Source organism: Bufo gargarizans, chromosome 1, assembly GCF_014858855.1.
Source record: "Bufo gargarizans isolate SCDJY-AF-19 chromosome 1, ASM1485885v1, whole genome shotgun sequence".
Lineage (NCBI taxonomy): Eukaryota > Metazoa > Chordata > Amphibia > Anura > Bufonidae > Bufo > Bufo gargarizans.
The window spans coordinates 404,467,001-404,480,426 of NC_058080.1; the positions used below are offsets into that span (position 1 = coordinate 404,467,001).

Sequence of the window (13,426 nt, forward strand, 5' to 3'; positions counted from 1 at the left end):
AACAGATACTAAAATAATTACCCTAAAGAGGCTGGTCACTCTGAACTTTGGGCCGTGGCTCTTTTAAATTTGTTTTCTTCTCCACATTTGATAAGCCAGAACATTTTTATTTTTACATTGACATTATAAGACACATAAGGCTTGTATCTCGCAGGACGAGTTATATTTTTAAATGCCACCATTTTTGGGTTACATCAAGGTATTGTATGATTTTTTGATATTTTTTGGAGGTGATGGCATGGAAAAACACAGCAATTCTACCATTGTGTTTTGGATTTAGTTTTTTCACCGTGCGGTATAAATAACATGATACAATGCTGGAATTTAAATCCTGTTTTCCTACTTTGCATAATAATTTACATTTTGTGTCGCTGCGAGGGCTTGATTTGCTTGTTTTACAATGTTCACCATATGGGTTAAATAATGTTATCGTTTTATTGTATGGGTCATTAGAGAATCAGCAATATCAATATATTTTTTTTTCAAAAATAAAAAAGGTAGTTGCTTGTAAGCGAAAAAGTGATTTTTAATTTTTATTAATTGATTTTTTTCCAAGCACTTTATTTTTTACCTTTTTCCTAGCAGGGGACTTGAACCCAACATCATCCGAATGCCCCTGTATTGCAGTGAATTATGTCAGCCCTGCCAAATGCTGTTAGAGCAGCGTAACACAGTAAGCACCCAAGTGATGCCGCACAGCTCCTGGGCCCAAGCCGTAACAGTTAGCAAGCATTAACTACCTTCCCATTGCAACATACTATTGCGTTGTAGAGTGGGAAACAGTTAAAGTAGATTAAATTCTCTCACAGTCTTTGCTTTCTTCAAAGATTAGGCTCATACTTACCCGCAATGTCACACAACTCAGCATCAGAGGCATTGGCCAATGCTTCCTCCAGTTCTGGTTCAAGAGTGACACTTTCTAAAACAGGATCTACTGGTTTCATCTTGGGAATCCAAGGTTTTCCTGAAGAATAATATAATAAATAATAATAATAAACTTACTTTTATATGTATAAATGTTCTTCTTAACATATATAAACATTATTCAGTTGCACTGACAAATGCTCCTATTTACACACAGACATGCAGAATTGGATTTAGTTACTTACTGAAACACACTCTTAACCTCAATCATCCACTAGTCATGATGAAAATACAGTGATCCCTCAAGATACAATGGCCTCAGGATACAATATTTTCAACATACAATGGTCTTTTCTGACCCATCGTAAATTGAAACTAGACTCAACATACAATGTTTCAGACTGAGATCCAACCAATCAAGACCATTTCTTTGGTAAAACAGCTATATTAGTTGCTAGTTAGCAGCTATTCCTGACTGTTATAGGTAAGGGCATGTTTAATCTGTCTTAGTTATCTGCTTATTTAAAAAAAAAATATATATAATGATACAGCCATTTTGTTTGATACTTTTGTGCAGATTCATATTTTTTTTTATATATATTAAGGGACACTATAGTCACCAGAACCACAACAGCTGAACATAGTAGTTCTGGTGTCTATAGCATGTCTCTGCAAGCTTTTTAATGTAAACACTGCCTTTTCATAAAAAAAGACAGTATTTACATTACTGCCAAGGAACACCTCTAGTGGCCACTCATCATTTCTTAAAGTTTACTACTCTACGAGGTGTGTGTGTGTTGTGGTGGAGGGCATGATTGCATGTTAGGGTGTGGGAAGGCGGGATCCAGGCTGCCCAAGTAAATTCCTGCCCAGGTTCCATTCAATATTAAAGACGGCCCTGGTCCTGGAACCAATTAATATTGTAACTTGAGGGACTACTATATCTTATTCTGGATTTTACATGACTAATTTTGGAATTAGGTTAGTAACTAGGAGGATTATATTCATAAGAATGTGTGTGTTAGAGAGGCTAAAGTTTGTTTGCCTAACTTTTATTAAACTGCATAAAAAACAACTCCAGACAGATGAAGGTTAATCTGCACTTTGCATAGGAAATCGCTGGAGACAATTGTGTCCAATGGTCTCCAGATCTGTGTTCTGTGAAACACAGATCATTTACTTCTATGGATCAATGTACTTTCTATGTACTGTCTATTGTGCACTTGGGTTAAAAATAGTTCTGTCTGAGTCACGCCTATGGCTGGGTTCAGACTCTGCATATTTGTTGCTGAATTATGATAGTGGGGTTTGTACAAGAGTTTTGCAAAAAGGTGCAGTACAATGTTTAAGTGAAGGGGATTTTAACATACTAGATTCATAATCATAAAAAAACTGTAGAATGCTGCGGATTATCAAATATGCAGATTTTCCTCCAGATTATAAGGATAGTTCCACAGCACAGTCTGATTGTGAGGCAATATGTGAATACATTTTAAGAATCTAAAAGGTATTTGTTGCTAAAGCATATGTTCACCTTTAAAGATTAAAGGTTTTTTTTAAGACTTAAAGGCTATGTACACCTTTGGAGGCATTTTTAGTTAAGGATTGCATTTTACTCATTTTGGCTAAAAATAATTTTTTCAATTGGCCTTTATTAAAAATTATGAGCCGTTCTGTCACAAAGAGTTAATATGCCTGGGGCCATCACACACAATGTACTTACCTCGCTCCCGACACCCACTTCACTTATGAAGATCCTTCGTCGTGCGGGGGGGTATCAGCCAACAGCAGGCTGTGACGGGGACGAGCCTCCCTAGCATCATCCGCAATGCTAGAGAGGCTCATTCTCATCACCGACTGCCATTGGCTGCATTAAATGACCCCCCTTTCCCCAATGTTTTCATCCACGTGAAAGGGAGATGCAGCAGTGGCTTCAGAAGTGACTCGGGTGCCAGAGAGCGAGGTCAATACATTGTGAGGGCCCGGGCATATGGGGGGGGGGAATTTCAGGGGTCAGATAACCCCTTTAACTGTTTTTCTAGCTGTGTGACTGGCACTTTCACTTTGGTCATCTAATAGCCCTTATCTCTAAGGGTCATAAACACTTATTTAAGCTACATTCTTATCAGTAACATAATAACTAAGCTTAAATAAGCATGTATCATGTCAGAGAGCAGAGATAAAGAGCCTGTCAGCTCCCTGACTGACAGAAAAGAGAGAAAATCCAAAGGCAACTACTAGAGCAGGGATGCTCAACCTGTGGCCCTCTAGTTGTTGCAAAACTACAACTCCCAGCATGCTCGGAAAGCCTACAGTTATCAGTCTGCAGCCGAGCATGACGATAGTTGTACTTTTACAACAGCTGGAGGGCCGCAGGTTGAGCATCCCTGTACTAGAGCATCTCAGCTGTGTACAGAAAAAAAGGATCCATATTTTTTTTAAAGACCAACTGAAATTTTTTTTTTTTCAAAATGAGTACAATGCAATAATGTAAAAATAAATTATCCCCAAAGGTGTACATAGCCTTTAAAAGGGTTGTCCTGTGCTGCTTATGGAAATTTGCTCTGAGTCTAGTCACTGGCTGGAGCAGAAGTTGACAGACGGGGACTGGAAGTCCAGTGAAGGGAGCCACAAAGTCGGAATAGAGTGGCGACCAGACCAATCAGCTGAACGACAGACTCCCTTTAATAAAAAATGGTGACATATGTTTACAAGATGTTACACATGTCCAAAACCTGTTTAGATGTTGTTTTCCATGTTCCTAAAGGATAACAAATATTCAGACTAATTAGGGCTCTACTCACATTTGTGCAGGAGGCTTCATTCATCGGATTTGTTGGGAGGAACAGCTTTGCACAAAACATTATGTCTGTGGCACAACCTAAGGGGCATAAAAGCACCATGGCAGGCCTTGGGGGCTATGTTAGGTTCGCAGACTGCCGTGGTAACCAAATAGCACATGTTAACTTTAATATGTGTGTAGTTATAATTACGGTGATACCATATGTGTTTGTGTGTTTTACCACTTTTACAAAATAAAGCCACGTTTATCAAAAAGAAACACTTATGTTTTTTATTATACTTATATTAAATGTATTGAATGATTTTTTTAGCCCCTCTAAGGGACTTAAAATTGTGATCATTTAATTGCTGATGTTTTGATATAGTTAATAGTACTAAAGGATTATAACCTACAAATGTAAAACTCATAGGCTGTCTATTACCTTGTGTCTGTGGCACAGGGTAGTAAGCATACAGTCATGGCAAGCCTGGAGACCTTTCTTAAAGAGGACCTTTCACCTGATTTTATTAATTGAGATAAGTACCTGTACTTGCGGGGTACCCCCGCTGATGCTGTCACCTTGCCTGTTTTATTAAAATAGCGCTCCTACACCGCGCTGTGCCCCCCAGTATTTTCCCCGCTCAGTATGCAAATACTGAGCAACGGAGCAATGGGGAGGAGACGCAGTCTTTCTCTGTGTGCATCTCCTTCTCCCCTGGCTGTAAAGCTGTCCAATCACAGCGCAGAGCGTCACAGCCAGGGAGGTTTTTACTCCCTGGCTGTGACGCTCTGCTCTGCGATTGGACAGCTTTACAGCCAGGGGAGAAGGAGACGCCTACAGAGAAAGACTGCGTTTCCTCCCCATTGCTCTGATGCTCAGTATTTGCATATTGAGTGGGAAAAATACCGGGTGACACAGTGTGGCGTAGGAGCGCTGTTTTAACAAAACAGGCAAGGTAGCAGCATCAGCGGAGGGTACCCCGCAAGTACAGGTACTTATCTCAATAAAATCAGGTAAAAGGTCCCCTTTAAGATGTCTCCTATACACAGTAGACAGAGAGAGGAGAAGATCCTGCTCTTATATAACTCTGGATGACATTATATAGCATTACTGAGCAGTTTAGAGGTGAATAAAGTACTGGGGTGAGAACTAGCAGCATTACATCTATGTGTGTGTCTCTCTCACTCTGCAGTTGCTCTCTTGTTCTCACCTCTTCATAGACTTCTATGGTTAACAGCTGTAAACTGATCTCTAAGGGAAATTTAAAATCTATCTCCTCTTTCCCTGCCTTTCTGAAGACAGATGTTAAATAGTGAAGTGAGAACAAATGATAAATGCAGGAGGCAGGGAGGAGGGAAAAGTAGTCGCTCAAAATTGGAGAAAAATGCATCTGTTTTGGAAAATTTGTTATATTCTTAATATAGATTTATGCAAAGTTGTTGGAGGTACACAATAAATCAAGTTTTTATGTTAAATATATTTTTAAGTATGTTTTGTGATTTTTTTTTTTATGTACAGGTCACATAGTATGCCTTCAACAATCTCCAAAAGAAGTCCTCTCATTTACAGGTTCCTATACAGTGCCTTGAAAAAGTAGTCACACCCCTTAAACTTTTCCACATTTGTTCATGTTACACCCTCAAACTTAAATATATTTTATGTGATAGACCAACACAAAGTAGCGACTATGTGTGAAGTGAAAAGAAAATAGTATATGGTTTTCAAAATGTTTGATAAATAAAAATCTAGAAAGTGTGGTGTGCATGTGTATTCCGCCCCTCTGAGTCAATACTTTGTAGGACCACCTTTTGCTGCAACTACAGCTGCAAGTCTTTTGGGTTATGTCCCTATCAGCTTTGCACATCTAGAGGCTGAAGTTGTTGCCCATTCTTCTTTGCATAATAGCTCAATCTCAGTCAGATTGGACAGAGATTGTGAACAGCTTTTTTCAAGTCTTGCCACAGATTCTTAATGGGATTTAGGGTCCATTCACACGTCCGCAAAATGGGTTTGCATCCTTTCTGCAATTTTGCGGAATGGGTGCAGACCAATTCATTTTCAATGGGGCCAGAATGTGCTGTCCGCATCCGCGGATCTGCACCCCAATTTGCGGATCCGCACTTCCGCATCCGTGCTTCCGTTTCGGCAAAAAAAATAGAACATGTTCTATTCTTGTTCGCAATTGCGGACAAGATTAGGCATTTTCTATTATAGTGCCGGCGATGTGCGGTCCGCAAATTGCGGAATGCACTTTGCCAGTGTCCGTGTTTTGCGGATCTGCAATTTGCGTATCCGCAAAACACTTACAGACGTGTGAATGAACCCTTAGGATGTAGCTCTGGACTTTGACTGGGACATTCTAACACATGAATATGCTTTGATCTAAGGCTACTTTCACACTAGCATTTATGGATCTGCAAAAACGCTTCCGTTACAATAATACAACTGCATGCATCCGTCATTAACGGATCCGGTTGTATTATGTCTTCTATAGCCATGACTGATCCGTCTTCAACACCATTGAAAGTCAAAATGCATTAGGGCAAAACTGATCCGTTTTGGACCGCTTTTGAGAAACCTGAACGGATCTCACAAACGGAAAGCCAAAACGCTAGTGTCAAAGTAGCCTCAACCATCCCATTGTAGCTCTGGCTGTATGTTTAGGGTCTTTGTTCTTCTGAAAGGTGAACATCTGTCCCAGTCTCAAGTCTTTTGTGGCCTCTACCAGGTTTTCCTCCAGCATTGCCCTGTATTTAGCTCCATCCATCTTCCCATCAACTCTGACAGCCTCCCTGTCCTTGCTGAAGAAAAGCATCCCCACAGCATGATGCTACCACCACCATCATTTTTCATAGTGATGGATGGTGTGTTTGGGGTGACGTGCAGTGTTAATTTTCTGCCACACATGGCGTTTTGCATTTAGGCCCAAAAAGTTTAATTTTGGTCTCATATGAGCAGAGCTCCTTCTTCCACATATTTGCTGTGTTCCCTACATGGCTTATGGCAAACTCCAAATGGGACGTCTTATGGGTTGACCACGAGCCTCTTGGCTGCTTCTCTAATTAGTACTCACCTTGCCTGGGCTGTCAGTTTAGGTGGATGGCCATGTCTTGGTAGGTTTGCAGTTGCGCCATACTCCTTCAATTTACAGATAACGGATTGAACACTGCTTGGTGAGACGTTCAGAGCTTGGGATATTTTTTTATAACCTAACCCTGCTTTACACAACTTTATCCTTGACCTGTCTGGTGTGTTCTTTGGTTTTCATGACACTGTTTGATCACTTATGTTCACTAACAAGTCTCTGAGGCCTTCACAGAACTCCATTAGTTATACTGAGAATAAATCACACACACATAAATTACTCTATTTTCTAATTAGGTGACTTCTGAGGGCAATTGGTCATACTGGATTTTATTTAGGGGTGTCAGAGTACAGGGGGCTTAATACAAATGCACTCAAACTTTTTAGATTTTTATTAAAAACTTTAAAAACCATGTATCATTTTCTTTTCACTTCACACATACAGTGGATATAAAAAGTCTACACACATAAAAATAAAATAATATGGTTGCATAAGTGTGCAGACCCTTAAACTAATACTTTGTTGAAGCACCTTTTGATTGTATTACAGCACTCAGTCTTTTTGGGTATGAGTCTATCAGCATGGCACATTTTGACTTGGCAAGGTTTGCCCACTCTTCTTTGCAAAAACACTCCAAATCTGTCAGATTGCGAGGGCATCTCCTGTGCACAGCCCTCTTCAGATCACCCCACAGATTTTCAATCGGATTCAGGTCTGGGCTCTGGCTGGGCCATTCCAAAACTTTACTCTTCTTCTGGTAAAGCCATTCCTTTGTTGATTTGGATGTATGCTTTGGGTCGTTGTCATGCTGAAAGATGAAGTTCCTCTTCATGTTCAGCTTTCTAGCAGAAGCCTTAAGGTTTTGTGCCAATATTGACTGGTATTTGGAACTGTTCAGAATGCCCTCTAGCTTAACTAAGGCCCCAGTTCCAGCTGAAGAAAAACAGCCCCAAAGCATGATGCTGCCACCACCATGCTTCACTGTGGGTATGGTGTTCTTTTGGTGATGTGCAATGTTGTTTTTGCCAAACATATCTTTTGGAATTATGGCCAAAAAGTTCAACCTTGGTTTCATCAGACCATAACACCTTTTCCCAATATTCTTTTTGGAGACTTTAGATGTGTTTTTGCAAAATGTAGTCTGGCTTGGATGTTTTTCTTCGTAAGAAAAGGCTTTCGTCTTTTCACTCTACCCCATAGCCCAGACATTGGTAATATCACTGTTGTGCCATATTTTCTCAACTTGATGATGACTGTCTTCACTGTGTTCCATGGTATATCTAATGCCTTGGAAATTCTTTTGTACCCTTCTCCTGACTGATACCTTTTAACAATGAGATCCCTCTAATGCTTTGGAAGCTCTCTGTGGACCATGGCTTTTGCTGTGGGATGCGACTAAGAAAATTTCAGGAAAGACCAACTAGAACAGCAGAACTTTATTTGGGGTTAATCTGAGGCACTTTAAATGATGGCAGGTGTATGCTGACTCCTATTTACCATGATTTAGAATGTGATTGCTTAATTCTAAACAGAGCTACATCCCCAGTTATAAGAGGGTGTGCACATTTATGCAACCACATCATTTTATTTTTTTTTCGTTTTCTTCCCTCCACCTAAAAGATATTGTTTTGTTTTTCAATTGAGTGGTACAGTTTATAGGTGACATTAAAGGTGGAAAAAGTTCTGAAATTATTCAGAAACCTGACATTTTAACAGGGGTGTGTAGACTTTTATATCCACTGTACTTGCTACTTTGTGTTGGTCTATCACATAAAATCCTGATAAAATACATTTAAATGGGTTGTGCCACTTCAGCATGTAGAGAAAGTTCATATAAGCCACTTACTAATGTATTGTTATTATCCACATTGCTTCCTTTACTGGCTTGATTCATTTTTTCATCACATTATACACTGCTCATTTCCATGGTTATGACCACCCTGTAATCCAGTACCCGTGCTTGCCACTCTGGTGGCCAGGACCATGGAGTGGACGTAGGCTAGTGCTTTTTCCTATAGAGTGCAAGCATCGCTGATAGATTGCAGGGTGGTCAGAATCATGGAAACCAGCAGTGTATATAATGTGATGGAAAAATGAATCCAGACAGCAAAGGAGACAATTTGGACAATCACAATACATTAGTAAGTGTCTTATATTAAATTGCTCTACATAATAAATTCTATTTGCTGAAGTGAGACGACCGCTTTAAAGGGGTTGTCCGGGTTCAGAGCTGAACCCGGACATATCCCCATTTTCACCCAGGCTCCCTGACTTGAGCATCAGAGCAGTTCATGCTTTGATGCTCTCCTTTGCCCTGCGCGGAATCGCGCAGGGCAAAGGCATTTTCTGGAGTTCCGGTGACGTACCGGGCTCTCCATGGGGCTGCCAGGCGGAGGTTTCCGCCCAGCAGTGAGCCCGGTGACATCACCGGCACTGATAGGAGGGCTTTAGCGCTATCCTAGCCTGTAAAACTGCTAGGGCAGCGCTAAAGCACGCCCATCCGAGCAAGTGACGTCACCAAACACACTGCTGAGCGGAGGCCTCCGCCCGGCAGTGTGTTATTGTAAATAACAGAGCCCTTGCCCTGCGCAATCCAGAGCAGGGCAAGGGAGCACATCGGAGCATGAAATGCTCTGATGCTAACATCAGGGGGGCTGCCTGGGTGAAATTATGGATATGTCCGGGTTTAGCTCTGAACCCGTACAACCCCTTTAAGTTTGCGGGTGTAAGGCTAGCTTCTGTTACAATAATACAACCGCATGCATCCGTCATGAACATATCCGGTTGTATTATGTCTAGTATAGCCATGACGGATCCGTCTTCAACACCACTGAAAGTCAATGGGGGACGGATCCGTTTTCTATTGTGCCAGATTGTGTCAGAGAAAACGGATCTGTCCCCATTGACTTACATTGTGTGCCAGGATGGATCTGTTTGGCTCCGCTTCATCAGGGGGACAGGTGTCCGCCTCCAGAGCGAAAAGGTGACTGAACGGAGGCAAATTGATGCATTCTGAGCGGATCCTTTTCCATTCAGAATGCATTAGAGCAAAACCAAACCGTTTTGGACCGCTTGTGAGAGCCCTGAACGGATCTCACAAACGGAAAGCCAAAACACCAGTGTGAAAGTAGCCTAACGGGAAAAATTTTAAAAGTTCAAGGGGTGTGAATACTTACTCAAGGCACTGTCATTCATATGCCTGCATTAAGTCATTTCTTAAATGTGTTTAACAGCAGCTTCAGCAACACAGCAACTCCATATTAACATGCAGAAAACAGAATTAAAAAATCTACAACCAATTGTCAGGAATAAGGACCACCTTATTCCTAGTTATTATGATTGCTGTGATACCGTATGTGTTTTATGGGTATATGTCGTAGTGTAACGTAGTCCAGTGTGAATCACATTCATATACAGTATGTATTTATGTATCTGTATTGCCAGGTTAGCAGCCATTGATGAATTGGTTGAAGGCTGCATATAGTGCCGAGATGTCTGCCTCATACCTGTGAAAACAGCAAACTGCCCCGGGGGGTTAGTTAGCACAGAGATGCTAACCAGTATAGCCCCTTTTGCTGGTCACACTCAGGACAGGGGACAGCAGACTCTCCATCGCCGTGTGTCAGCATGGGAGCTTCATACCAGAGAATGAACAATAAGTGTAATCCTTCATAACTTGTTCAGGATGGGGCTGACGTCTCCAAAACCCAGCACATCATATCTGGTATGATGGGGGCATCGCATGGACACCAGACATGGTGTATCAACTCGCCTTCATCTTCTTAAAATAAGGATCTCATCTTCTGAGCATCCTGGACGTGTCTCATTTGATATGCTAGGACTCGGAACGATGAGATATGAATTATGAAGAAGGTCTGGGGTCTGTAGTTTCCCAGTTGCCCTGGTGAAGATATCTTTTTGATATTTTCATACCTGTTCCCTAGAGGGCCAGTGGGCCGGCTGCATGGGCAATGAAGCTTGGCCAGAGGAGCTGAGTCAGAGGTGGGGGGGAATTCCACTCAAGCCTGCCCCTGGAGGAAAGGCATAAACATGCAATCCCTGGATATTTGGGTGTCACAGAGTGGGAGATCTAATCGAATTAGTTTGTGCACCATTATTCTGCCCAAATCTCCTGGGAGGAAAGGACTTTTACCATGCAACTGCTAAGTATCAGAACTTTCTATGTTTTCTCCTTTTTATTTTACAATTGTTTGCCATTTATGTATCTCTTGTTAATCAATTTGTGTAACCAAGTAGATAGATATATAGATAGATATATAGATAGATCTCATATTCTCCTAGACTTACATTATCGATAGCTAAATGTATAGCAATGGCTAATTGATCTATTAGGCAAATGCACATGGTGCCTCTCGATGCCAGCGCGTCTGAAGACTAGATGAGAAGGTCCACATTATTAGGGGAAGCCCCATTTAGCACAGGCCTGCTAATTGAAAACCATTTGGACATCCTAATGAAGACATGGGAGGGGGATACTTAAAATGCACAGCCACCCTAGACATGTTGGCTGCTAGACCAGTGGGTGGTCTAAGCCATTGAGAAGATGAATGAAATAATATCAGAAGCCATAAATCTGACCTCATGGCACCCACAGCCTCAGAACCCTAATAATTGTGTTCAGCCTGACATGGGCTTCGGGTGGAGTCTATGCGCGCCATACTGGACAGGAGGCATTTCTCTGTATCCAGGATCTGGTCTTCTGGAATTCATAACTCAATCATATTTGGTGTCTGTATGACCGGGACAAAGCGACTCAGATTATGGGATCATACCTGTACCCGCAGTCCCTGTCATACAGCGAGGAATCGCCGTGATTCATATTGCCACCTCAGTCAGTCTTCTGGGAAGGTGGGACAGAAACCTGAATAATATCAGACGTCCCGGAAGGCCGGACCGAAAGGAGGGAGGTTCCCTCACAGCCCACCCCTTGGCTGAGGGGGGGATAAAAATGGGTGTTTGGGAACAGGTAGTTGTCAGCCATTTTGGGGATCCACGTCATTTGGAGTGACTGCCCATATCTTCAGCTGTCCCCACAGCCGGAATTTAACTGCTGCATCTCAGTAAGCCAATATTCCGTATTTGATCCCGTTTATTTTATCTGTTCACTGCATTCAGGGCCGTCTTTAATATTGATTGGACCCTGGGCAAAAATTTACTTGGGCTCCCTGGATCCCGCCTTCCCACACCTTAGCAGACAATCACGCCCTCCACCACAACACACACAAAAAAAATCCACACATCTGGTAGAGTACAGTGAATGACTGTAAATACTTCCAGTTCTGAAGACTCCAGCGGCTCAGGATCAGTGCTCTAGGCAGCTGGGCTCAGGCTGGAAATGGGCACCGCTCTGCAGGAAGGAGACCAGGGCTTGGCTCACCCTAGTGTTACAGTGCACCCCAGCACCCCACAGTATGCAGTATAGCACCCTATAGTATACAGCACCACACAGTATGCAGTATAGCACCCTATAGTATACAGCAACCCACAGTATGCAGTATAGCACCCTATAGTATACAGCGCCACACAGTATGCAGTATAGCAGCCCACAGTATACAGCAACCCACCGTATACAACACCTCACAGTATACAGTAGAGCAGTATAACACCTCACCGTATACAGCACCCCACACTATACAGCACCCACAGTATACAGTATACAGCCCCCCACAGTATACAGCCCCCCACAGTATACAGTACAGCAGTATAGCACTCCACAATATACAGCACCCACAGTATACAGTATACAGCCCCCCACAGTATACAGTACAGCAGTATTGAACTCCACAATATACAGCACCCACAATATACAGTACCCCAGTGTACAGTACAGCAGTATGGCACTCCACAATATACAGCACCCACAGTATACAGCCCCCCACACTATACAGTACAGCACTCCACAATATACAGCACCCACAGCATACAGTATACAGCCCCCCACAGTATACAGCACCCCACTATACAGTAGTTTACAGTATATTAGCATAACAGCCCCTGTCACCTTTTTCTGATGTAATCGTCACAAAAAAAGCTCCACAGTTAAGGACCTTGATGACCTCATAGCCATGTGACCAGTAATATTCCTAGGTTACTGGTCACATGGTGATGATGTCATCTAAGGTCCTAGAGAATTACCGCTCTCACAGTACGTTGCTTGGAGTGCCGGCAGGCATGGCATGGCAGCACCCCCTGTGTAGCTGACAGCCTGACACCCGGGGCAGAGGCTAGCAGGGCTCAAGAGGCAGCTGCCTTGGGCCCCCCAGGAGCAACTGGGCCCGGGGCAGCTGCCCCTTGTTAAAGACGGCCCTGACTGCATTGTTATTGTATGTATATTTTGTTTTTATCTTTTATCTGACACTTTCTTTTTGTATTAAACTGCACTATTGTGTAATAAATTTAAACATTAATAAGTCCCTTCCTTGTGGTCTTATAGAACTTGCTCTTTCGGAGGGAATAACGTTACCAGCAGTGTTTCAGGGGATTTTAGGTCCCATATAGATAACCTGTGTTACTGTGTTAAATTTGGGTTGAGAGAATATCTGAGTATAGGCCCCTATTGCCTTATAGTATAGGTGGTGGCAGCTATTGTGATAGAAAATATTGGGATGTTAGAATCTAGGGGAGTAAGTTAGCATAATTCAGTCATCTAGAATAGGTGGGTGGGAATTCATGT

At 42.2% G+C, this 13,426-nt stretch overlaps 1 protein-coding gene across 2 annotated transcripts in view; it reads right to left on the reverse strand.

The window, feature by feature from the left end:
• The window catches only part of TMOD1 (tropomodulin 1), a 149,011-nt gene that overhangs the window by 67,631 nt on the left and 67,954 nt on the right, over nt 1–13,426 (reverse strand). For both annotated transcript variants that reach the window (XM_044271325.1, XM_044271317.1), the window contains exon 4: nt 845–964. In XM_044271325.1, the coding sequence (XP_044127260.1) occupies nt 845–964 (120 nt within the window). The remainder of the gene's footprint in view (nt 1–844; nt 965–13,426) is intronic.